The sequence below is a fragment of the Squalius cephalus genome, assembly GCF_949319135.1.
Source record: "Squalius cephalus genome assembly, chromosome: 15".
NCBI classification, from domain to species: domain Eukaryota; kingdom Metazoa; phylum Chordata; class Actinopteri; order Cypriniformes; family Leuciscidae; genus Squalius; species Squalius cephalus.
The window spans coordinates 23,287,206-23,314,277 of record NC_137136.1 but is presented as its reverse complement, the minus strand read 5'-3'; the positions used below and the strand labels follow the sequence as shown (position 1 = coordinate 23,314,277).

The 27,072-nt window shown below is 37.2% G+C and overlaps 2 protein-coding genes across 6 annotated transcripts in view; one reads left to right on the top strand and one right to left on the bottom strand.

Moving 5' to 3' along the window:
• The window catches only part of pals2a (protein associated with LIN7 2, MAGUK p55 family member a), a 28,074-nt gene extending 14,490 nt beyond the window's left edge, over nucleotides 1–13,584 (top strand). For 3 of the 5 annotated variants that reach the window (XM_079895489.1, XM_079895487.1, XM_079895490.1), the window contains 11 exons: nucleotides 718–836; nucleotides 2,076–2,228; nucleotides 2,495–2,644; nucleotides 3,546–3,773; nucleotides 5,615–5,746; nucleotides 5,858–5,954; nucleotides 7,442–7,513; nucleotides 8,896–9,057; nucleotides 9,159–9,361; nucleotides 10,419–10,547; nucleotides 10,865–13,584. In XM_079895489.1, coding sequence (XP_079751615.1) covers nucleotides 720–836; nucleotides 2,076–2,228; nucleotides 2,495–2,644; nucleotides 3,546–3,773; nucleotides 5,615–5,746; nucleotides 5,858–5,954; nucleotides 7,442–7,513; nucleotides 8,896–9,057; nucleotides 9,159–9,361; nucleotides 10,419–10,547; nucleotides 10,865–11,041 — 1,620 coding nt within the window. In that variant the 5' untranslated portion in view covers nucleotides 718–719 and the 3' untranslated portion in view covers nucleotides 11,042–13,584. Of the gene's footprint in view, nucleotides 1–31; nucleotides 151–717; nucleotides 837–2,075; nucleotides 2,229–2,494; nucleotides 2,645–3,545; nucleotides 3,774–5,614; nucleotides 5,747–5,857; nucleotides 5,955–7,441; nucleotides 7,514–8,895; nucleotides 9,058–9,158; nucleotides 9,362–10,418; nucleotides 10,548–10,864 lie in introns of all 5 variants that reach the window. The other 2 variants (XR_013823773.1, XM_079895488.1) reach the window with 2 other exon arrangements.
• Nucleotides 13,585–13,866: 282 nt separating this feature from the next.
• Nucleotides 13,867–26,257, bottom strand: gsdmeb (gasdermin Eb). Its single transcript, XM_079895486.1, has 10 exons — nucleotides 26,174–26,257; nucleotides 25,190–25,431; nucleotides 24,248–24,440; nucleotides 22,549–22,717; nucleotides 22,238–22,361; nucleotides 21,911–22,027; nucleotides 18,815–18,942; nucleotides 16,965–17,136; nucleotides 16,747–16,820; nucleotides 13,867–14,213 (listed from the first exon to the last, which is right to left on the bottom strand). The coding sequence occupies exons 2-10, from the start codon at nucleotides 25,395–25,397 to the stop codon at nucleotides 13,983–13,985; spliced, it is 1,416 nt and encodes a 471-aa protein (XP_079751612.1). The 5' UTR covers nucleotides 25,398–25,431; nucleotides 26,174–26,257; the 3' UTR covers nucleotides 13,867–13,982.
• Nucleotides 26,258–27,072: the final 815 nt, after the last annotated feature.

Genomic DNA, 27,072 nt, shown 5'->3' with positions numbered 1-27,072 from the left:
ATGAAAATAGCTTTTTGCTCTTTTCTTTCAGGAAATTTGCACTCCTCTCTTGAAGGTGAATGGAAATGAGCGATCGCTGTCACAACCGCTCTGCTCCGACGCAAAATATAAATTGAGTAATACAGGTCCTATTTATACCCGTATGTCCAGGTAGGTGTGACATGCAAATCTCACTGGCCAATGTCCATTGACTCATTTTGTTACCACTTGGAGGTGATTGGGCTCCCAGGCGAGACCCCATGACGTCAGTCCGACGTAATGTTGAACGTGACTGACTGAATGGGAACCAGATTTACTAGGGTAATTTTTCTGAGGTGCTAAAAAATGTCAGCTACACCTAGCTTGTTTAACTAGGTTACTTTATTTGTTCAAATATCTTAAATTTTTTTGTCTTTTTTTGTTTTATGTATTATGTTGACATCATTTAATTAAACTCTAGTATTCCATTTGATATATTTTAATACCATGAAATGTATATAATTTACAGACCATAAAATGTGTATGAAGTACCACCATATCATCTACTATGATATGCATACCTAAAGGAAAATGCTTAAAGATTTATTCATAGGAAAACGTATAAGATTTGCATAAGATTTAAGTCATATGTCCTTCTGTTGCCAGTGTGCTTTATTCTTTTTCTCTTATCTTAATCACCTCAATTACATTATGGGCTATTTATTTTAAATATGTGTGTAATTTCTGTGTGACCCTCAGCCATGCAGCAGGTGCTGGATAACCTCAAGGAGCTGCCGCCTTCAACGGGAGCCAAAGACATCGACCTCATCTTCCTCCGTGGCATTATGGAGAGTCCTATAGTTCGTTCCCTCGCTAAGGTGTAAACTAATTCTCCATTTTAACTCTTGTTCGTTCTCTCACTTAGCTCTATAACTATTAGTGGACATCAAGTGTTTAAATTTAACATTTCATTTAAAATCAAATAATTAGTAATTTAAATTTAGTCAATAAGAGATCTTGTATCCGCCACCTGAAATCAACATAAACCCCGTTCACATGTCTCTAATCGTGTGCGTGCATTTATGAGCTGGAGGCCAGGGGTTGTTTGCAGTGTCAGAGGTCATAAGAACGTGATGTACAGGGGCTCTCTTCTCATTCTTAAAATAGCTGTGTGAAATTGTTCAGATTGTGAGATATACTGGTTGAGCTTCACTTTGTTTGAATAGGAACTAACACTCTATTGTGAGAAACATAGTTTGTGCTACTGTAGATATTGTGAGAAACATATAGTTTGTGCTACTATAGATTTAATAGCAAAAGATAGTCAACAATGCACGTGAATGACCCTTATGATTTATCTTAAACACATTTTTCAAATATTTGTTGGATTGTAACTTCATTTGTTCACCAACATTCTCTAACAATGTGTATATACTCAAGTAGATCTCTCAATTCTGTCATTCATTTAATTTTGTCAAATTATGTGTTTTTAATGTATTTCTGTTTTAAATAATAATGTTTTGGCTTAGATTGAACATGACGAACAATGTTGTGAACAATACACAAATTATTTAAATAATATATATTTGTTTCTATATTTAATTTCAAAAATGACATTTCTAAACAAGTATGCTAATTTGGGGCAAAATTGGTCAGTGGTGGAAATGACAACTGTAGCCTTTAATCTTTTTTTCTTTCTTTTTTTTAAGTTGATAAATATTGAAGTTATTTCCTTTGTTTAGATATTATTTTTAGTTAGTTAATTAGTTAGTTAATTAGTTTTAATTGTTATTATTTTTAAGATCCATTTTAAATTTTAATAGTTTAAGATTGAAAGTCTGATCTTTAATTATTTATTCATAGGTAATTTGAAAAATGGTAAAAAATAGCAAGGTGTCTTTTTTTTTTTAATAATTCTGTTTTTTTTTTAAACCTGAGACACTTGATTAAATTATTTCTCTTAATGACTTTGTGTACGGTTGTTAATACTCTCTTCCATCTAAAGTGTACCTGGCAGTGCGTTTGTTAATGCTCTGAGTCCATCTAGACGTAATCCATTAATCCGTTTCTTTGCAAGATACTCAAGTTATTTTGTCTCCACCCACTCTCTCTCTCAGGCACACGAGCGGTTGGAGGACGTTAAGCTGGAGGCGGTGCAAAGTAATAACGTGGAGCTAGTGAGCGAGATCCTGTCTGATATGAACAGTCTGATCAGTCGTGATGAAAGTGCAGCAGAACTCAGTAATATCCTGAAGGAACCGCATTTCCAGGTACCAGACCTTTGTGTGTGTGTGTGTGTGTCTGACTGCCTCTTTTCATAACATTGTTGACTTGTTTATTTACAACCTGTTGTAAATCCTGTTGTCATCCTGTTGCTTTCTCAGTAGTATAGCAAAATCATCTTTAAGCACTTGAGACCATGAACAAATTGAGTTGCTTTTTTTTTTTTCCTGCTCATTCATTTTTTTTAAAGGAATATAATTAATTTGGTAATTTAATTATCCAAACTTCAATTTAATACTCTTGGCAATTTCAGTCCCTGTTAGAAGCTCACGACAAGGTGGCTTCTAAGTCATATGAAGCTCCTCCCACCAGCACCAATTCCACCAGCATGACCAGCTCATCCCTCATGCCGGCTGACACGGTTCGCATGATCAGCATCCAGAAGAAGGCCGGAGAGCCTCTTGTGAGTGACAGACATTCTCCGTTTCACAGGATTAGATCCGATAGTCAGTCAGATGTTCCGCTCATTCAGAGTACTTCTACTAACTACTAGCAGCTTGTGTTTCAGGCAGCGTGAAAAGCCATTTTTGGTCGGTCTGCTTTGGAAAGTTTGCATTAACGAGAACTAGGCTTAATTGTTAAATTTTCCTTTAATATACAAGGAAGATAGGAATATACAAGGCCAACCAGTCTCTTGAACTTATCTATAGTGGGCAGTCATGCAGTCTTTTAACACTATCTATCTATCTATCTATCTGAAAATATACATTTTATTTGTTATTTATTTTAGCGATATTGTATTATCTTATAATAAATAAAGAAATGTTATTTTTAGTGGCTTTTAATATAATATATAATAGGATAATATAATACAATATCCCTAAAATAAATAAATAACAAATAAAATGCATATTTTCAGTGCATTTTTATATATTAATACAATGTGCCTAAAATAAAAAAATATTTGTATACAATAACATATAATACAATATTCCTAAATAAATATTATGTTATTGTATAAAAATCCACTGAAAATATTAGATTTTTTTTATTTAGAGATTTTGTATCATGTTAAAAGCCACTGAAAATAACATTTATGGATATTGTATTATAAACATACACTGAAAATATTTATTTAAGGATATTATATTATTATATATTGTTAAAAGCCACTGAAAATAACATTTGTTTATTTTATTGATTTATTCTGAGGTATTATTATATTATAGGAAAATAATAATAATAATAATAATAATAATAATAATTCTGATAACCAGTTCCAGGGTGCCAGTATCATCCCTTAATAAAAAGTATGACTGACTCTGTGCTGGCATGTCAGAGATTCATGGTGTCATCTCTTTTAGGGTGTAACATTCCGGGTGGAGGAGGGCGACCTTGTCATCGCGCGTGTTATGCACGGCAGTATGATTGACAGGCAGGGGATGCTGCACGCTGGTGATGTCATCCGAGAGGTGAACGGCCGAGAGGTGGGCAAAGACCCCATGGCGTTACAGCACATGCTGAGGGACTGCAATGGAAGCATCACGCTCAAAATCCTGCCCAGCTACAGGGACACACCTCCACCTGCACAGGTCAGCGCACCGCTGATTCACAACAAGTCCAATGCAATTCAATTATATATAAAATATTCAAAAACAAGTTGCCTGGTTGAGGCAAAACTCATAAAAATACATGTAAAATGAACCTGAACCCATTTTCTGAAGCAAGATGTGTATTGATGTACAAGATCATCCTCATCTGAGCTGCTAGTATTTTTCCCTAATAATCAGATGCTGAGAGTACAAAGCAGTCTTTTCCCATAGACCAGATTTTAGTGCTGTATAACCTCCTGATGGGATATTGGTTAGTACAGTCCTTGAGAAAGAGGAAGGAGAGACCTGGCCTCTGGGTGACTCAGTTTCAGCCTGGTGGCATTGTGAGCATGGTTATCCCTATTAATAACACAACCTGCGCTAAGTAGGGCAGATGGGAGGAGTCAACTCGCGCGCACACCCTTACTCTATACTCTAAGGAGATCTGGGCCTGGAAAGAAACGGATCCTGAAAAGAAATCCTGACCTTCAGTTGTTTTAATATTTTTTTTTTTGGAGTTGACAACCGAGTTGAACTGCAGTCAGTGTGAATGTGGCCTTAGACGCGGTCTGATGTAGTTTTTAACTGGTCTTTCTATAAAGTAGTTTTGCAAAGCCTGCATCATGTTAGAATGACTCTATATAATAGCATGACTCTCTGTGGTCATTAAAAATCCCATGAAAGGGGATCCTTTGAAAAAAAGAGTAGGGGTTTAACCCCAGCGTCCTGGCCAAATTTGCCCTTTAACCTCTATCCATCAAAATGGCCACCTAATAATCCCCATATAGACTGATTGGCTTCATCACTCTGTGTCCTCTCCACCAGTAAGCTGGTGTGTGGTGGGCGTTCTGGTGCAATATGGCTGCCGTCGCATCATCCAGGTGGATGCTGCACATTGGTGGTGGTTGAGGAGATTCCCCCTTCCATGTAAAAACACTTTGAGTGCCAAGAATAGCGCTATATAAATGTAACAAATTATTATTATTATAACAGTCAGCTGAAATATGCCACGGAAACGGTTGGAATGTATTGATTAGGAACCTTTTTTTTATTTTTAAACTTTTTGCTATTAATGTGATTCTGGATGAGTGATATTTGCTGGTTCAACTTCTGATCCAAATACATTCAGATCCCCAAACAGTGCTGTTGCTGCACATCAACCACTTCCTGAGTGTATGCGTATAAACAGGAAGATGTCCTTTACCAACTTTCCTTGAATAAGTAATGTTTACAAAGCTCGCACAGAGCAAACACCGGAGGCGAGGGTTTACAGGGTTCCATTGCTTGTGTCAAACCTAAATTTGTCTTTCGACCTGAACTTTACTCAGTGGCCTGGTTATGTGCAGTGAACGACCGCTGTATGTTTACTGTTTGGACCTCATCACTGATAAAGATCCACCACGATCCATAAATATTTAATGTGAAAACATGCTGTTGTCCTCCGTAGAGAAGTCCATTTACAACACACACCAACATGGGTTGCTTCTGTTACTCTTCATTTATTTCCCAAGTTATTTTTTGGTTGAAGTATTCTGTTGAAAATCATTGACGGTGTGAAAGAGGAGTCAGCCCTTATCATTACTGAAAGCAGATATTAGTCAATGTAACATGCAAACGTTTTAGCCAATCTGAATGGCAGTGGTTATTTTTAGTTTTATGAAAATACTTCTCCTTTCCCAACTGTATCAACATCAGCATTATATGTCAGAAAGCAACAATGATTATAAAGAAATCCTTTTGCCTAGTGTGAGCTATGACACAATTGCATTTTAGGCTATAATTAGCAGCTTAAAATAATTCATATGTCAATAAGCAGGAGTAATGCATTATTTTCCCTTTAGGTGTATTTAAAACCACATTTCAACTACAATCCTGACACTGATAACCTGATCCCTTGTAAAGAGGCGGGTTTGGCTTTCTCTAAAGGAGACATTCTGCATATAGTGAACAAGGAGGACCCCAACTGGTGGCAAGTGAGAAGCAAATACACTTTCTTTTTTTCCAGATCTTTTTGGTCTGATTTCTTTTAAATGATGAAATATTTGACATATTGAAGCTATGTAGTGTTTTTCTTCTTTTTTTAGGCATGTAACATAAATGGAGGCTGCACTGGCCTGATCCCCAGTCAGTTTCTTGAGGAAAAGAGGAAGGCGTTTGTAAGGAGAGACCTGGATGGATCAGGTACAGTGGATTGGCCTGAAAAGATAGAAAATATATTTGAACTATATTTTGTGTTTTTCTCACGAACAAGGTTACCTGCATTTAGCACTGACAAATTTTCACTTAATTAATTCTGTGTAACATAACTGATAACAAATATAAAACAGATATACTCAAGAGAAACAGATACACATACATAAAGAATAATAATAGAATAATAATAAAAAAAATTAGAACTATATACATAATGTCAGAGATGGATAATTTACAGGTAGAAAGTGTCTATTGAAATAAAGATAATTAAGGTGTCTATAAAAATAAAAGGAAGATTGATTTAAAGGTCCCGTTCTGCGTGATCCCATGTTTCAAACTTTAGTTAGTGTGTAATGTTGCTGTTAGAGCATAAATAATATCTGTAAAATTATAAAGCTCAAAGTTCAATGCCAAGCGAGATATTTTATTTAACAGAAGTTGACTACAAAAAACGGCTCGATTGGACTACATCCATCTACTTCCTTCTTTAATGATGTCACTAGAACCGTTTCTTGACTAACCTCCGCCCACAGAAATGCTCCCTCATCTCTACTGGCTACTTGCGCACTTCTTATAACTTAGGCTACTGTGTTTACTCAGCTCTTACGGTGATTTTCTGAAGTAAAACTGACGCTTCATCTTTTGTGTGATGTACAATAAACTTTATTAAACTCATCAGTATATGTTTGATCATCATTCAGACAGCAGACTTGTAGGCTATTAATAAATAATGGATACATAGCCTACAAGCAGATGACAAATACGTTATAATAACCGTAATTAAACTATTAAACTATACCTGTTTCATCTCTATACAGCACTCTGACTCTGTAGGCATTATTGTCCGACTCGAAATGAACGCCGTTACTGAGAGTTTCTGATATTATCATCATTCCGTGAGATGAATTTTTCCTGACAGACTGAGCGCGAGCTCATGAAGCTCCGCCCCCTGTGCCGTCCAGCAGCACCTCATTTGCATTTAAAGGGCACACACTGAAACAGCTTGTTTTTCTGAGCCCCAAAAAATGTCAATTTAAACATGCTGTAAAAAATGATCTGTGGGGTATTTTGAGCTCAAACTTCACATACACACTCTGGGGACATCAGAGACTTACTTTACATCTTGTGAAAAGGGGCATATAACGGGACCTTTAAAAAAAGGGAACAAAGTGCAAGTTTTTAAAGATACCGCCAACTACTGGCCTTGCATGCATAATACAGTGTTTTAATCGTTTTCTCAGATCCGAGTGTAAGGGGATAAGTTTGACAATGTTGTTGTCTGTATATGAAACTTTCCAAAAATGCAAAAGAAAGATTTTTATACATTGTTGTTAATGTACCCTTGGAAACTGGATAGTGTAGTTGTGGATTAAATCATACTCTGTTATAATCTTAATTGGAAAACCTAGACAGTTGATTCTAAGGTAAAGTTCTTTCCTATTGCATATTACAACTGTTTTACAACTTTGTTTTAGGAATTCTCTGCGGGACATTAACTGGAAGAAAGAAGAAAAAGAAAATGATGTACTTAACAGCAAAAAATGCAGGTTAGAATTGCTAGGTCTCTGTTTTATTTATATATATATATATATATATATATATATATATATATATATATATATATATATGACCATCTGTCTAATATGCTGCTTGTCCTCCGCATGCTGCCAAAACAGCGCCGACCCGCCGAGGCATGGACTCTATAGGACCCTGAAGGTGTCCTGTGGTATCTGGCACCAACACGTTACCAGCAGATCCTTCAAGTCCTGTAGGTTGCGAGGTAGAGCCGTCGTGGATTGAATTTGTTGGTCCAGCATGTCCCACAGATGCTCAGCTGGATTGAGATCTGGGGAATTTGGAGGCCAGGACAACACCTTGAACTCTTCATCATGTTCTTCAAAGCATTCCTGAACAATTTGTGGTAGGGTGCATTAACCTGCTGAAAGAGGCCACTTCTACCAGAGAACAATGTTCTGCTGGGAAACCTTGGGTCCGCCCATTCATGTGGGTGGAAATTTGGCACGTACCACCTGCTTAAACATTGTTGCAGACCAGGTACTACACCCCTTCATGACAATGGTGTTCCCATGGTGGAAGTGGCCTCTTTCAAGAGGATAATGCACCCTGCCACAATGCACACATTGATCAGGAATGGTTTGAGGAACAAGATGAAGAGTTCAAGGTGTTGCCCTCGCTTCCAAATTCCCCAGATCTCAATCCAGTTGAGCATCTGTGGGATGTGCTGGACCAACTAATTCAATCCACAACGGCTCCACCTCTTAACCTACAGGACTTGAAGGATCTGCAAAAAAGTGTTACAGGAAACCTTCAGGGTCTTATAAAGTCCATGCCTCGGCGGGTCGGCAGGTGGTCATAATGTTTTGGCTCATCTGTGTATGTATGTGTATAGTTTTGGGTCTTTTTTAAAAAATGAAATTAATACTTCTATTCAAGCAAGGACATAATAAATTGATCAAACATTACAGTAAACGCATTTAAAATGTTGCAAATAAATTCAAATAAATGCGTTTCTTTTGAGCTTTCAAAAAATATAGTGTGGTTTCCATAAAAATCTTAAGCAGCACGACTTTTTTTTTTCTTCTTTAGCACCAAATCAGCATTTTAGAATGATTTCTGAAGGATCATGTCACTGAATTAATGATGCTGAAAATTCAGCTTTGCCATCTCATGAATAAATAATATTTTACAATATATTAAAACAGTTAATTAAAGTTTTAATATTTCATATTACAGATTTTACTGTGGTTTTGATCAAATAAATGCATCTTTGGTGGACGTAAGACTCTTATTTCAAAAACTTTAAGAAATGTACCTTTTAAAAAACACCTTACCGACCCTAAACTTTTGAACGGCAGTGTAAGTACTTTTAAAACCTAAATAACTTTCAAAACTTCTCTCTTTCTAATAGAATTTGATCGGCATGAATTACAGATCTATGAGGAAGTAGCAAAGATGCCTCCATTCCAGAGAAAAACTCTTGTGCTGATTGGTGCACAAGGTGTGGGCCGCCGAAGCCTCAAGAACCGTCTGATTGTGGTAAACCCTCTGCGATATGGAACTACTGTACCTTGTGAGTCTATAAACATTAATACTATGAACATTAATACTTAGCTGTCATGTTATTTTACCAACAAACATAGTCACTCGTTGGGAATTTCTTCTGTTTCTCAGTTACTTCTCGGCATCCACGTGACGATGAAACGGACGTCCAGTCGTACTGCTTTGTTTCCAGAGAGGAGATGGACATGGACATCAAGGCAAGTCGATACCTGGAGCACGGAGAGTATGACGGCAATCTGTACGGTACCAAAATTGACTCCATCCATGAAGTCGTGCGCACAGGGCGTACTTGCATACTGGACGTCAACCCACAGGTCAGTGGTTTTGTGAAAGGCTAAGTGTTGTGTGTTCAATGGAAGCTTGTTTCCACCACGGAATATATATAAAAAAAGGCAATTGTGTCTTAAAGGAGAACTTGGTAACTTTTTTAACTTAATAAAACTGTCTAGAAATCATTTGGATGGTTAAACAACCTGTTCTGGTGATATTGGTGACATTCCCCACTCCCCCCAGCGTTCCCAGGCGGAAAACCAACCTTGCAACTTGGGGACTACCGTCCCGGCAAGATAGAAATTGGAAGTCTCGTGAGAAGCGAGAACGAGAACAAGAACGAGCGCGAAACAAACGAGCGCGAAACACGAATTGCTTTATGGCAATTCGACATAAACACACACGCATGTATGATGTATTACCAGATTACCCACCTCGGTAGTCAGACATAGCTCCACACGATACAGTTGGCTTGTTCCGATCAAAACAAACGCACATGAACAGCGGTAGAGAGGGGGAGGAGGCCGCCGCAAGTGAGTTTTTTACGACCGTGTTGTGAAATATACGCCCCCCCACAGCTGTAGGGGGAGCTCGTGGGGAAAACATGCGACAACAAAACGGAAAATCAGTGAAGAAGTGACTAGAGTTCGCTAGAGTTGCCGAGTTCTCCTTTAATAGCACAGCAAGGTGTCAACTCCTCTCAACTTCCTGCAGTCATCAGTTCAGTTGATGTATAAATGATATACAGTGGTGATGATGCAAGTAGTGATGAGCTTGCCTTGTAAAGCTTTAAAACCTTTACATATCTTTCATTTCAAATCAGTGGTTCAGAGCTTTTATTAAACTCACCAAGCCATACGCTTTTTTTGTGAATTTACAATAGTTTTTAACGAAAGTTATTTAACTTTATATCATCATTTCTTTGTGAAAAGAGAGATTTCACACTCAAATGTGTGCGTATGTGCGGTTAGTGTATAAGACTAAGTCTTTAGTCTCATTTTACAAAGCAATTGATTCAGAGCTTCAGAAAGCTTCGCTTGTCTCATCACTAGTAAAATAATTTTAAAAAATTATTTTTTATTTATTAAATGTGCTCTACAGGCTCTAAAGGTACTGAAGACATCAGAGTTTATGCCATTTGTGGTTTTCATCGCGGCCCCGGAGCTCGATACACTACGGGCCATGCACAAAGCTGTGGTGGATGCTGGGATCACAACCAAGCTACTGACGGTTAGCCTCACATCTGTCTCCACACAGTTCATTAACAGTCGAGTTCTGGAAATAAACTATCAAAATGATTTTCTCTAAAGAGAAGGGTTTTTTTTTTTTTTTTTTTTTTACAATAATGTAGAAATATTACAGAGCTACCTAGATCTCTGAGATTGTTTGATATATGCCACATGTAAAACTCAAAGTTTTGATTTGGCAGTTTTGGTTCATGGTTTACATTGCTGATTTCATTCAATCGTTAAGAGACAATGAATGAAGGAAAGTAGTTTAGGAACCAAAGATGTTGAATAGTCAGCTCATCTCTTCCTGTCTCTTAGGAAACGGACCTAAAGAAAACGGTGGATGAAAGCAGCAGGATCAAGCGGGCGTACAATCACTACTTTGATCTGACTATAGTTAATGACAATCTGGACAAGGCCTTTGAGAAACTGCAGGCAGCTGTGGAGCAGCTGACCACACAACCGCAGTGGGTCCCTTTGAACTGGGTTTACTGAGACATACTGACCACCATCATCATCATCATCATCGGCGGCGGCACCACTGATAGGTCAGCGGCACAGAACACATGTTCACACTGAACGGACCCACCAGTCACTATGCAAATGTACACTAGCTATCCAGTCACAACAGACAGAAGGGAAGTGTACTTATTTATTAACGTTTTTTATGTTCTACTGACTAAACATATTTTAAAGAATGTTACTTGGAGGGACAGAAACAAATAGGATTTTTTTTTTTTTTGGAATGACTTATTGAAATGGTAATTCATTTTTCATTCTAGTATAAGCTGCATTACAGTATTGAAAGCGGGAGGTCTGTTTTCTTGCTGTAATTTTAGTGTTACTAACATTGGTTTACAGTGCAGTATTCATCTCGCATCTCTTCATATCTCTGAAACCTGATGTCATATAGTTCAGTCACTACAGTATGTCAAATAATTTGAGCAACTTTATAGTTTATCCAGCTTCTGACTTGGTAAGATCTTTATTAGCGTCATCCTGTTAGCCTTGATTTTATTCAAGTTAAATTCAAGGAACGCTAGGAGTAAGGCAGTTTTAACTTTTAGAAATCATGGGTGCACTTTATTTTACAGTCCTGTTCAACATGTACTTACTATAATTACTAGGTACTAATCCTGAACCTATCCCTAAAGCGCAAAGTACCTTTAGTTTTGACGCAAAAGCTTGGTGTGTCTACAGCCCAATACATCTAGTGTCTGCGCTACTTCTCTTCAGAAGTTATGACCGATTCAAATTCTTTTAACTCTAGAATTGCATGTATTGTTACTGCCATCCCCAGTAGTTTGTTATTGTTTCTGTCTCAGTTTTTTCTGTTTTTTGGACTGAAACCAGTGTGGGAAAACAAGGTGTATGCACATACTGAGCATACAGAATATGAAAAGTGTACGTTTGACCTGAAACAAAAGCCGGGTCAGTGTTTCCCCCTTGTGGACAAACTAATTAGTACAAAGAAGTTCAAGGATTACACACAATACGATTTGAGATTTGAAAAATCTGGGCCTGTCCCAATACCCACACTTGCATTTACCCAATGCAACAGGAACTAAGTGCACACTAAATCAGCTTTAGAGCTGTCGTTGAGGCTAAGCTAAGGCTATGCCATCGTTCATCATGTTCAGGAAATTGCGTGCCCTGATTTCGTGGAATGTCTAGAAAGCCTTTCCAGTCCAAGTTAAATTAGATGTTGCATATACTTTGGTTGTAAAACGGTGTTGAACATTTTATTAGTACAGAGACCGCAGAGATTATATGTAGTCATCATTGTCGTTTACACTACAGTTGCGTGTATCTCTTAATCGCCCTTTGTCAACGTGTGCGTTTATTGTTGCGATCTCCAGTAGTTGTTTCTTCGTCTCATTTGTTTCTTTTATAACTGTGAGCAACAGCATTGCCACCTTGTAGACAAACTAATTAGTGCAAAGGCATATGCACAAACTGAGCATACAGAATATGAAAAATATTGCTGCGCGCGTACCATACTAATGACTTAATTTACCCTAGTGTATGTGTGAAAACCAAAGTGTACTTTGAGCTTAAGGGACAGTTCACAGAATGTTTTTGCTACAATGTGCTGCTTTTGAATAGTTTTCCTATGTGAACATGCATCTTGCTGATTTTTTTACAGCATTGCGCACATGAAAACTTGTCGTGAACTTTTAACATGAGCACTGCATTTCAAATTGAAAACACAGCTCAAAACCTTGGCTGCTTTTCCATTCACCAGCGCCATTTGGATACCATTGTGTGTACCATTGTGTGTATCTCGTGTTTTTTAAAGCAAAAATGTGTTCTGTGTGAACTGCCCCTAAACTCTGGGTAACTCTGGCCCTCGAGGTCCACCATCCTGCAGCGTTTAACTCCGACCCTGATCAGACTTGCATGTCTGCAGCTTTGTAGTAATCCTGAAGACCTTGATTGTAGCTTGTTTAGGTCTGTTTGATTAGGTTTGGAGCAAAAATCTGCAGGATAGTGGATCTCGAGGGCCAGAGTTGGCCATCCCTGCCATAAACCTAAACCAAAACCCAAGTTATCTTATATTACTAACACATGAGAGTACTGAGTACCAAGTATACTGGAAGTGCATGTACTATAAAATAAAGTGCCACCAATATCACGGTTTCAATTAAATTGTTGCAGAATTATGAACTCAGTCATAGTATACAGAATCAGCGCTGTATTTAGCTAAATGCCTTTTTACGTGGGGGCACAAAATGACCTTTGAAAGTGGAATATAGACCAATTGTGTCCTGATCACAAGCTACCTGGCCTCACAGATTCATAACAGTCTTGGTTGTCTGTAGTGATGCATCTCTGTCTCTGGCGACTTGCTCCAGTGTCTTTTTCAAGGCTGTATAACTCATTTTTATCCAGCTTGCGCAATTCACTTGAAAATTCTATATTTTGCAATACAGAGAGTTGTATTTTCTGAAATGAAACGGCTGTCTAATAAATTAATCTTAATTTTGGATCATTGTACTTAAATCATTTTATATTTTGGTGTGCATAAAATTGTTCTCAAAAAAAAAAAAAAGTTTAAGGCAGGAAACAGGATTCAGGATACATTTTTTTTTTGCATTTTTTTCACAGTATTGGATATTCACTTTAAAAGATTTGATATTACAAAAGTACTTTTACAACAACAAATATATATATATATATATATATATATATATATATATATATATATATATATATATATATATATATATATATATATATATATAAAAAAACATATTTCAAAGACCAATTCAAATTGATTACGGGTTTCACTATGATGTCATCCACAAAACACCTGAAAGGCCACTTAAAGGATCAATGATTTTTTTTTTCCATCCCAGAGAGTAGATCATCCACCTGCAGGCTTTAAGGCCCTTTGGTCCTTGTAACTTACTAGCTTGCACCTTTTGTACTCCAGTCAGACAGGGGGAGCCAGAGATGCCAAACCTTTGACTGCAATGCATAGCATGAGGGGAAGGGGATCCTGTGGGTTGCTGATTTTTGTAACAAGTGAATCCTTCTTCTTAAGCAAGGTCACATTACAAGAAGCAAAGAGTGCTGTAATCCTCTTGAAAACCTCCTCATCGACTAACACAGCCAGAGCAGCATCTTTCCAAGAGGACTTCTTATTTAGAGCCATATTTTGCACCTGCATGGAAATGGACAGGCAAAGAAAGGAAGCTTTGTTTCTTACATGTGGTCCTACTAGCCAGAAGATAGTTGGCATGTTCAAGCCAATAATAAGGGATTAGGAATTTTCTGTGGGTTTTTTTAACACTGATGATTCTGGATTTATGAGTAAATTAAGGCCTGTAGTTAACATAACTTGAGACTTTTACAATGCGTGTGAACCAATATCATGGAGTGCTTTGTGTAAAGATTATCAACAAAATGCACTCAGGGTCACAAATGAACTTTTCCATCAATTCTTTTTTTTTTTTTTTTTTACCTTGGTAAAGGCCATTTTTATAATTACTTTATTAAATGTATCTCGTTAGTATTTGACAGAAGACAACAATGTAGTGAATTACGTCAATCAATCACATTACTATACAGACTGTTACCAGTAAGATTTCAGGGTCCATGCAGGTCCTTAAAGTCTTAAATTTTGTTTGATCAAAATAAGGCAATATCTTAAATGGTATTCGAAACGTTACGTTCTTATGTTTAGGGATGGAAAACCAAGAATAGCAATATGGCTTAATATGATAATTAACTTCAAAAGGTTGTGATTTAATGAAATGCGAACGCTTCACATTTTAAAGTAAAAATGTGGCGCTGTTGCTCATTCTACAGGCCCGCGCTTTCAGAGCAGTTTACAATCCAAATGAGCAATTGCTTTGATCTACCGTTGAAGAATTATGACTGTTTACTTCAAGGTGTTTATATCATACCTGCAAACTCGTCGCCTTTCTGTTTTGGTTGCATTTTCTTTTATTATTACCTCCATGTAATTCCTAATAAAGTAGTGATTATAGAAGCACAGCGCTACTTTGTTTGCTGGGGAAACTGCTATATTTCTGCTGTTTCATAAGTGCCATCTATTGTCAAAATGAATTTGCAATTTTATTAAGCGTGTCTGCCGTTTTTGTTCAGAAAAAATGTGAAGATCGACACACATTTTACTCTGATTACACACAGTGTTGTAAATGTGAACCTGTGGATTGATAAGAAGCTAATGTGCATTTAAAAACTGATAAGGGATCTAGAATATTTTATTTATATATATATATATATATATAAATCATTTTGAATTAATAATATATAATCATTTTGACTTGTGCCTTTTCTTTAAAATGCAAAAATCTTTATGATGTTTGTATCAACTTGTATTACCGGTATTTGAACTGTGAAGTTGTTTAAATCATCATTTTTACAGTCACTTTATGGTTTAGGATGTTAACATAAACACTGACCTTGACCCAAAATATCAATAAAAGTCAACTTTACACTGCAAAGTTATCACGAGCTGCATCTGACATGACATTTATGTGTATTTATACAAACGTGTATTTACACAACTGCATTATGTAAATAGCCTACAATGAATTGTAGGGTAGGGGTGGATTATTACAATAATCCTCGTCAATTATTGCTCTTGATATTTTAATTATTATTAATGTGACTTAATGGAATACATGAACACATTTTAATGTGTCGGGAAATGGCACGTCCTATTGTTGACAAAAGTTAAGAAGTGTATATGAAGTAGTTTATTGCTTCATTTACACACTTCACATTGATTATACAGGACATATTTGCCCCAAGCCCAAATTAATTTCTGACCCTGATGTGCTGTCATTATCACTATATTAAAATGAATAAATTTTGTGCTTTCAACACACTACCATTCAAAAGATTGGGGTCAATAAGATGTTTTTGAAACAATTCTGTTATACTCACCAAGGCTGCATTTATTTGATTACAAATACAGTAAAAACAGTAATGTTGTCATAACACGAATTACATTTTATAATAAAATTTAAAATGGAAAACAGTTATGGCAAAGCTGATTTATTAGCATCATTACTGCAGTCTTCAGTGTCACATGATCCTTCAGAAATCATTCTAATATGCTAATTTGGTGCTCATTTCTTATCACAGTTGTGCTGTTTAATATTTGTGTGGAAACCTTTTTTCAGTATTCTTTGATAGATAAAGTTCAAAAGAACAGCATGTATTTGAAATGGTAGACATTTGTACTACAAAACATGTGTCACTTTTGATTTAACGTGTCCTTGTTGAATAAAAGTATTAATTTATTTTTAAAATCATTCTGACCCCAAACGTTTGAACAGTAGTGTAAATTACTAACAAGTTGTTAAATAAGGACTACAATTGTATGATTGTATGACTCAAGCATGTAACCTCATATCAAAGTTCGTCTTTTTTTTTTTTGTGCAATTTAACAACTTGGATGCTTCAAAATTCAAATCTGATGTTTGACTGTAATTTGTTGCAAAACAACACGAGTCTCTTCAAAATATGTTCACCACAAGCCTTTTCACTCATAAATCCAAAGTGCCCACAGGAAATTCCAGAGGGACCCCATGGCTAATTTGCCTTGCAAGAGGCTCCATAAATGGACCGCATGACTGAATACCTCTCTTGAACATGCCCTATTTATTACATGTGGTATTAATACTTGTTTGTGATCACAATATTTCGGTAAAGATACTTACAAGATGGAGCAGAGCTTGCAGGGTTGCGTAACTGCAGCAGGATTTGAGCTCAAACAGGGCAGAGTCAGTCATCTCTACATGGGAACGTAAGTGTTTGAGAACAAAGGTCAATTTGACAACAGGTTTATGACAATCATTATGGCCTTGTTGCTGACAAAAATGCATGTCAAGTAAACTTATTATGACCAGATAATAATCCCAGACTTCATCCAACTCACCATCTAAGGAGCTGAAGAGCAGATGGGTGGCAGTAAGAGCGCTGGGTTTCGTCTGCATTCCAGAGGATTTTGAACCAGCAGCCTTCTGTACAAGCTTCAGTGTGGCAGTAAGAGCAGGAACTTCATCTAACGCACTGAGGTCAGGCTGTGTCCCATCACACAGGTCCTCTAGCTGAGAGAAGGACAAACAAGACCAAAGATGTCTAACATCGGGTCTTATCTATTAATACTATACATCACCATTCAAAAGATCTTTTGTTTTTTAGAAATAATTAATACTATTATTCAGCAAGGATGTATTAAATTGGTCAAAAGTGGCCATAAAGATCTCAATCAACTTCCTAGTTTTTTATTCTTGACACATCTATAAAAAATATAGGCTGCAATTGAAATCGCATACTTCCCTACTATATAGTAGGCGAAAACAGTGTAACAATGTGACAAAATAAGTATGTCCGAATTCATAGTACTCATAAAAGAGTAGGCAAGAAGTACCCGGATGACCTACTAGTTCCAGCAAGATTCTGAAGTGTGCATATGATGGACACTTTACTATCCCATGAGGACAAGGGAGAGGATTTGTGAATGGCAGTGAAGCGACGCAACTGATGGCGGTAGGTCACATGATAATAACAGCATAGCAAATATAGTATGTATTCACTCACCTGCCACTTTATTAGGTACACCTTAAAAACTGCTTGTTAATGCAAATATCTAATTGGCCAATCACATGGCAGCAACTCAATGCATTTAGGCATGCATTTCCTAAAAGCATTGTTAGCCAAATATGGTAACGACAGAACTTGCGACCACAGTTGGCATGATTGTTGGTGCCAAACGAGCTGGTCTGAGTTTTTCAGAAACTAATGATCTACTGAGGTTTTCATGCACAACCATCTCTAGGGTTTACAAAGATCAGCCAAAAAAGAGAAAATATCCAGCGAGCGGCAGTTCTGTGGATGAAAATGTCTTGTTGATGTCAGAGCAGAATGGATCGACTGGTTCGAGTTGAAAGGCAACAGGAGCTTAAATAAACACTTGTTAGAACAGAGGTCTGCAGAAGGGCATCTCTGAACGCACCTTGAAGCAGATGGACAGCAGCAGAACACACACCGGGTCCCACTCCTGTCAGCTAAGAACAGGAAACTGAGGCTACAATTCACACAGGCTCACTAAAATTGGACAAAATTGACTCATCAGAATTGGACAAAGCCTGGTCTGATGAGTCACTGATTTCTGCTGTGACATTCAGATGGTAGGGTCAGAATTTGGTGTAAACAACATGAAAGCATCGATCCATCCTGCCTTGTATCAACGGTTCGGGCTGGTGGTGTAATGGTGTGGGGAATATTTTCTTTGGGCCTGTTAGTACCAATCGAGCATCGTTTAAACACCACAGCCTACCTCAGTATTGTTGATGACCATGTCCATCCCTTTATGACCAGTGTAACCATCTTCTGATGGCTACTTCCAGCTGGATAACACGCCATGTTACAAAGCTCAAATCAACTCAAACTGGTTTGTTGAAGATGACAATAAGTTCACTATACTCAAATGGCCTCCACAGTCACCAGATCTCAATCCAGTAGAGCACCTCTGGGATGTGCCGGAACTGGAGATTCACATCATTGAGATGTGCAGCCGACAAATCTGCAGTGACAGCGTGATGCTATCATGTTTCGTGTCAATAAAGACCAAAATCTCTGAGGAATGTTTCCTGCACCTTTTTAAATCTATGCCACAAAGAATTAAGGCAGTACCGGTACTAGCAAGGTGTACCTAATAAAGTAGCTGGTGAATGTACAGATCTATGGAATAACAATCTAAAGTAAGATTCCCGGCTCACTTACAGCGTCCTCCAGCAAGCTGATGGCTACACTGTTCTGCAGGAGCACAGAGATCTGCTGGAATAATAAGCAGCGTGTGTTGGATGGGAGTTTAGAGAGAACCATAAACTGCCCTTGGAGTCCTTCAAGATCTAAAAAGAGAGAAAGAGGGGTCTGTATACATTTTAAAAAAAAGCTTTTTATAAAAATTAACTCATTAAAACAGTAGGGCTGCACGATTAATCGCAATGAAACCGCACATGGTTTGGCAAAGGCTGTTTTATGCACAGTTTGTCAGTGCAGCATGCCTGATCGGTAGTAAATGCTCCATCTGAAAGCCAGAGAGCGCTCTCATGCAGACACGCCAAATATGCCCGCCTCTGAAGTATGATAACACACATCATTCCAGGAAATCCCTATGGCTGTAGCTGAATAAACAGAAGATTGAAACGCTTTGATTGATTAAACATGACTAATAAACACACAACTTCCTTATTTTGTGTAAGAAGCCACATCATCTCACAGAAGGATGCTCAATTGTCGTTATGAAGTGAGTTTGGAGTAAAAGCATGTTATTAAATGTTGTCTTTAAAAAAAAAAAAAAAAGTAATTTGCCCAAATTTGGGATCTCCAAGACCAACTCTATAGCGCCACCACCAGTTCAAAATGCAACATTTAAATGGTTATAACTTTTGAACCATTTTAAAACTTGAAAAAGAAAAATGAAACTTAGTACACCTGATTCCTCTCATCATGCGGATCACATTAAACACCTTACATCAAGGCTCCGCCCATTAGAGTAGCAGCCATTTTGAAAAGTACAGTATTCCGTTTAATCGCCACTCCAGGGTTCCTTAAACTTGGTCCTGGAGGGCCGCTGTCCTGCAGAGTTTAGCTCCAACACTGATCAAACACACCTGAGCAAGCTAATCAATGTCTTCAGGATCACTAGAAACTCACAGCTAGGTGTGTTTGATCAGGGTTGGAGCTAAACTGTGCAGGACAGTGGCCCTCCAGGACCGAGTTTGAGGAACCCTGCGCTACTCCTTCAAAATTTGTCCAAAATCTGATCAGATAATCTTTAGACTGAGCCACACAGAAATGACTAAACACATTTTTATTTATTTATCTCTGTTAAAAAGTTATGCCAAACTGAACGAGGTCGACCCAAAATTGGTTTAGAGGCTGTATCTCAGCCAAACTTTGATCAATCGAAACGAAAATGGGTACACTTCATCAGAAGCATGATCTGAGGGTCCATGCCAAATTTGGGAACAGCGCCACCTACAGGTCATGAGATTTGGAAAAAGGCTATATTGGCCAATAACTTTTGAACAGTTTGACAGAAAATCACAACCTTGGTGTCTATAGATTCCTTGTGTCATGCCGAATCAGGGGGTATAAGGACAACCCATTGGACCGCCATTTATAATTTTGTCATAAATTGCTATATCTTTTAAACAATTTGACATATCTTCACAAAAATTGGTAGGGATGATCAACACCATGTCCTGAAGGTACCTGAGAAGTTCAAAGACAGCACCATGTAGTGTTCCAGAGATATACGTTTTTTTGTTGCAAAAATTTTTGAAAAAAAAAAACTTTTGAAAATTTTGTTCAAAATTCAATATCTTTATATCATTATGTTCCTTGGTTTATGCCGAATCCGATGATATTTGATTTTTCATTTTCCAACAATGTGACTGTCCGACATATTGAAGCAAAAGAAAAACATTTTTTTCGCTACTCCTCCTTCAAATCTTGCAAGATTTTGTCCAAAATTTGATCAGATGATCTTTGGACTGAGCCGCACAGAAATGACTGAACGGACTTTTGATATTCACTATCGTTCCCGAGATATTCGTCTCCAAAGTTGACTATGCCTCTATTTGTAGCCTTATGTTAGTTAGCTTAGCATGCTAATTGGTTAGCATGATAACCAGATGCCTCTCTTTCTAATGTGACTCTTCAGCTATCAGGCTTAACATAAGATACATTAGCATTAAGCTAGCTTAGCATGCTTATCTGGTTATTATGCTAATTAATGCTTTTGTGTGTTCATTTTTACACTGAAGGCAGCTTGGTGAATCAGTGTCAACTGAGTGGCGCAACTTGCTAAGCCACAAACCCAAAAACCTTTCAGGTTGAGGGTTTGAGTCCCATGTGGGGCAACTTTATAAAATTATGTCATTTAGAGCCAGCAGCTGCGGTTCTGCCTTCAAAAGCTCAAGTCTCTTGTAAAATTAAACTAACCATTGTATGAATGGCATGCTGTTTAAAGCAATAGGCTATAGCTTTGAAGATTGTTTAATTAAATCCAGTGTTTAGTGAGCATTAAACCATATGAATTGTGCAATGTTCAAAACATTCCTATTTAAAAAAAAAAAAAAAATTCATATATCCAAAAAAGCCAAAAATATAAAAAAGCCATAGGGGCTTGACCATCAAGATAATCTTCACAAATGAACACAACTTTTATGAATTTTGAAGCCTAAATACAATTGCTAGAAATAAAAAGCTCACCTTAGGCTATAAACGAAATACACCGTGGTCACTCAACTTCAATAATCACCACGACTAATGTGGTCTTTCAGTCGTTATTAAAAAACAAACATTTTCTCTTTTCTCCAATAACCTCTGTAGTCCCATTAAGCAACCGCCTTTTTCAAAAGAATCACGAGTTGGGTATTACTGGTGTGTTTTATGTCATAGAATAAAATGTGAAAATATCTTGAGTTTGTGTTCACCACAGACCTTATTTCAGGCTTTGGTTTGGACGATGGAACAGGAAGTGCTAAAATGCTAACTCGGTTACAGGTTTGGCCTACAAAAATACATCATCCCCGTAGCACTCTGTACCTCATCAGTGTCCTTGTTCTCAAAAACAGACAGTCCCGCCCCAAGATCACACCTTTGGTTGAGCCAATGTTGCTGCGCAAGGCTAGTCATAAAAAATGTATGTTTTGATAGCGCCACAGAGCCATAATGTTCACACTTTTCAGGGATATTAGCTTTAAAAAAAGAGGCTTACTTGTAGTAGTCTCTGAATAATTATGCTTAGATAAAAGAAGGTATTTTGTTTGTCAAAAAAAATGACAACTCATTAAACTGTGCGGTTACCTTTCTGCAGTTTGCTGGTTGTTTTCCCTGGTGCAGCACTGACTGAGTTAGCTTGCTTCACCTTCACTAGCCCGTCAACTTCAAAACCTCCTTTTACATTTGGCAGCAGACACAGTCCTGACAAAATGGTCAATGGTACAATCATATTACTGCTTGTTTGACACTCCAGAATTACTATTCCCATAATTTTTTGTACAATAAACAATTTTGGTACCGTTGCCACAATCTGGTTTCTCAAGCAAAAGCAGTAATTGGTACAAAACTTCCAATCAGCAACTACAGAATGATACAACTCAGCTTTAGCAAAACATGCAGAGCAATCAATACCGTAGTGTCCAGTGTGAGCAACCTCTAGTTCAATCACGCTGTAAGCAATAGTGGTTTTAGGGGGGATGTTGATAGACACATTAGTGTCATACTCAACAAAAGGCTTCCCTTCATTGACTGACACCTGTGGAGAAACAAGAGAAAAAGACAGGACAGTCTGTATTAGGAGGAGAGACATCAGGACCAGACATGCCTATTCTGGAATGTTGTTACTTGATGATGATGATAATACACCCATGGTTATGTCAATGGAAAAGAGAGGGGTGTGTGATTTCTTTTATTTATTTTTTCACAAAAGAAGAAAGGCCAACCTTTATTGTCTTATTAAACCCGAACATTCCAGTGCAGGTACCACCCTCCTGAACCTCTTCAGTGACAGTGCAGGGCTGGGTGGTGAAGATTCGTTCCTTCACTACCGCCAACACCTCCCTCTGCGTGTCCCGTGTCTGCTGGATCAGAGAGTGCTGCAGGTCCAGAACTCTATAACCACAGTGCAGATTTAAGTGTGACAGGTTTGTCACGTGTCTGTTTTTTTTGGTCTACAATAGGGATGCTAATGATTAATCGATGACCGATTCATTGTCGATAAAACTTCGATTAGGGTCATCATTAGTGTGGGATCAATGACAAATAAGGCTTTGAATACAATGAAAACTTTTCTATAAGATAGTTTGAAAAGCAAAGCCAAAGCATTTTGATCGCCCTCTGGTGGCTGGTTGCAGTATAGGTCATAAACCCCACCCTCTCCATGTAATCAAATGGAGCACGAGCCAAAAAAAATCCAATTGGTTTCTCTCATTTTAGGTAGTTATCACACAGACATATGTTCAAATGTTCATTTTTCCAATAGGTTTCGTTTTAGTTAGTTATTTGATGCTATAAAAACTGTGTAACGTCATGATTGACATCTGTGCTTGGGACCTTTCGCTTGGGACCTTGATACCGCAGCTCCACCTCACGATCACAACTGCGCAGAACCCGGCTGCGAACGACTGTTTCTGGGATATTTTGGCTTCATTTTTCTACAGTGGAAGAAAGCAGATATGTTCTGTCCATCTTTTTTTTACAGTATGGTTTAGACGTGCACACAGAAATGTAATCTTTGTTAAATCATGTTTGTTCCACACGTCTTTGAAAAAAAAGTTTCAATGACTTTGAATGTCAAGTGGTATATTTCAATTGGTCAATTTCTTTAATGAAGCATGTCACAAATATGAACAGAAACATACTCATACAAGCAGATACTTGCCTCACAGACATATTCAATATGTCTATAGAAAGCTTGAAATACTGATTATCTATATATCTATATCTAACAAATATTCTACGATTATGTAATGCAGCAGACAAGGTTACCAATAACATTTTAAAATGTTCAGTAAGTCTCCTTGTTGTTTTTTCAACACATTCATTTTCATTACTTTGAGTGTTATGCATGCACTTGAGCGCTAATTTATATTTTAAATGCTCAATATTATGGTTTAGAATTTCTCTGTAATGTAGAACAAAGTTCACAATGTTACATTACATCTATTACACATATCATAAATGTGCTATTAGTCGACTATTCGCTTAAATGAACGATTACTAGTCGACTAGAAAAAACTTTAGTTGGGGACAGCCCTACCCAAGGTTAAGCGCAGTGTGAAAAGTCCTATAACTGCCTTATGTGATATAATTTTTTTTTTTTTTAAAAAAGCAACGTTTTTAGAGACCTACAAAATAGCCTAAATCTCGGTTTGTGATCAAGAGTATACTATAACGGGAAAGGAGAACTTCACTGACAAATCCTTAGAAATAAAACAAGAATTTTACAATTTTACAACACAAACAACATGCCATGCACTTTAATTTCCCCTTTTTTCATTCACCAGTGCCTGTAACAGTCACTTTACATTCACTTGTAATACGCGTGTAAACCACATTTCACACCACATTCCACATCACAACACTCCCTTATCTGACCAAGCTTGAGAAGACTGTGGCTCTAAAAAGTGGTCAGTCACTCACCTAGATTTGGAATCCTGTAAGAGCTTCTGGACATCCAGTTCCTGTTTCTTTAGGTTTCCAAACGATGACTGAAGTTTGCTGGAGCCAGTCCCCCCTATATTAATGCTCCCCGGCCCAAGATCCGCTGCAGCACTTCCACTTTTGCTATCCACAACCTTACCATTATACGACAAAAAGTCTGTTTCAACCACAACTGTGGACAAAAATAACAATGTTGTATCAGTTCTCTCACACATATAGCGCCTTGTTAAAAACAACATCATCAACCAACACTGGTTGTAAACATAATTTTTGGGAACCATTTACAGAGAACATAAAGCTGGATGTGTTCATGATAATACAGTCCCTTGAGAAAAAGAAATGCACTTAATTCTAATAAATGTGCACTTGTAGAGTACTTAAAAGTATAAAAAGTGTACATGCACATTATATAATATTAATAAAAAAATAAAATAAGGCCAGTGTACTTAAAGAAAGTATACTTTCATGGTTATGTTTCTTAACACACACTTTTAAAAGTGCATTTTGTAATAGTCAAATTAAAACTTTACTCTAAAGAACATTTTAAAATCTTTTGTCGTGCTTTGAAGAAGTAAACTTATTTTGATATGTTGACTATCATACTAAAGCATGTGTAAAGTACTTGATTATAATTTTAACTGTAGTGTAGTATTCAATTTATCATCTTACCATAAATCCATATTTCAAAGAAAATAGATTCATGAAATTACATATAAAGATGTACTTAAGAGGGTCAAAAGTTTAGATAAATGCATTTAATATAAATTTAAATAACATTTTCATTTAATTGCAATTAACATGCAATTAATTATCCAAAAACATTACATTGTGTTTAGCCTTTCAAAAAAGTGATGGATTAATGATCAATTCAAACTTTCCTAGACCATTTCAGTAAAGAGTGACAGAAAAGTTGCTATGTACCTGGATTTATTGGATCTCCAACAAGAACATCATTTAGTTTGAAGTCTAATGTCAGGTACTTGGGCAGCTGCCAAAACCAGAAGCGATGACGCTTGATGACCAGGGCCAGAGGAACCAGACCGTCCGAGTCATTCAGACGGGACAGTGGGATCAGGGAACCTTCAGTGTCAATCTCAGAGAGCACGTTCTTAGTGGCTTTTGCAAACATCTTTAATGCTGACAGGGAGATTTTTGAGGGTCAGCTGGAAAAAGCACAAAACTGCCATAAGTGTATTTCATTTCAAAGTATTACTCCAACCAGTGTGCATTACAAAAAAAAAAAAAAAAAAAACCATAAGCATCATGGTTCTCAAGTCTAGAAATGTAGCCTACCATGACAATGCCAAGGAATTCTTTGAAGCACCTTGTAAATACAATGTAAATACCATCGCACATGATTATTTGGTACACTGTCCTTCTTACACGTTACATGTACTTACTCTAATCACAGTTAAGTATGCATGATACAAGCAACTACCCATACATTACTTGTTGACCCATACTAAAATGTCAGTATTTCATTGTTATAACAAGGACACCTTAAATAAAATGTCATCAGATAAAATAAATCATTCAGAACCGTGGTATTACAACCATATGCCATCTCTGTATCATGAACACTGTTCTAGCTGAAGTTGTAATAAATACGTAACAGGCATGTTGACTAAGACACACTTACTCAAATAACTCACTGTATAGCGACAACAATATTATGATGTCTAGTTCCGTAGTTACCAGCAGCAAACTCATACCTATACATAATTTAGTCTTACATTGAAACTGACACTACAGAAGGCGAAAGGTAACGTTACAATGTAGCGATATAATTATTGTAATCCTTTCTCTTCATAACATAGCAATTCGGACAAAAGCGCACTAAATTAATAGTAACTAATACACCTTCGCAGACAACAGAAAACTTGTAAATACTGATCCTGCGCTTACCGTCGTCTGCTCTTTTCGCGCGTGTGGCTGAAGAGAAGACAAGACAGTCATCCACTATCACAGCTGAAAAACATACAAAAGCCCGGCGAGTCATCAGATTTACACACGCTTACTGTTTCCTCAGCCCCGCCTACACGTATTTCATTGGCTCACTCCCAGACAAAGATGATTTCATTCGCTGCACAGTGTGTCAATCTAAGAGCGGACTTCTTATCTCTTGAGAGAGGGTGTTCTTGTAAACAACATGCAAGTTCCAAGTTCTCAAAAGCTATCACCGAAATCCTTTGCTTAATTGAATTTGGAGTTGATTTCATGTAATAAAAAAAATATGTAATTAAATCTAGCTTAGGCCTACTTTATCATATAGCAGGTTGTGAAAACAAGTAGCCTACCGTGTCTTTCTGGGAATTAAAAACCATTAAACGTTGAGCCGTTAACTATATATTACTGTCAGATATCTAAATATCTATTAGCCTACTATGTAAAGGAGAGGCAAGTTTTCAATATCTGGTGTGGCTCACAGTAGGGAGGGGCAGCCTGGAGGAATGAGATACTGTTGGTTATATAAGGTTTAAAGGGATAGTTCACTTTGAAATTAAATTTTGGTATGTTTTAGCTTACCTCAAGGGCATCCAAGATGTAGGTGTCTTTTTTTCCGCAGTAGTTTCAATTTTGATATTTTTAGGTCAAACCGTTCTTGTCTCTCAGTCAGATAATGCAGGTCTGTGGTCACTGTCTCAAATAGCATGCACAGAGTCCAAATTAAAACAATTCCCCATCGTCCAAATTAAACAATTCCCCATCGTAAGTACACATTGATGGCCTAAGACACGAAACGAGCGGTTTGTGTGAGAAAACGAACAGTATTTATATCGTTTTTACCTTTTGTACACAGCCAC

Bases quoted from the DNA above. Each gene is read 5' to 3' on its own strand.
- gsdmeb (XM_079895486.1), bottom strand. From the start codon at position 25,397: ATGTTTGCAAAAGCCACTAAGAACGTGCTCTCTGAGATTGACACTGAA. The intron at 22,718-24,247 runs GTGAGTGACTGA...CTGTGGTTATAG, and splicing joins TTACAGGATTCCAAATCTAG to AGTTCTGGACCTGCAGCACT. The intron at 22,028-22,237 runs GTATTGATTGCT...CCATTTTGTCAG, and splicing joins TGCTCACACTGGACACTACG to GACTGTGTCTGCTGCCAAAT.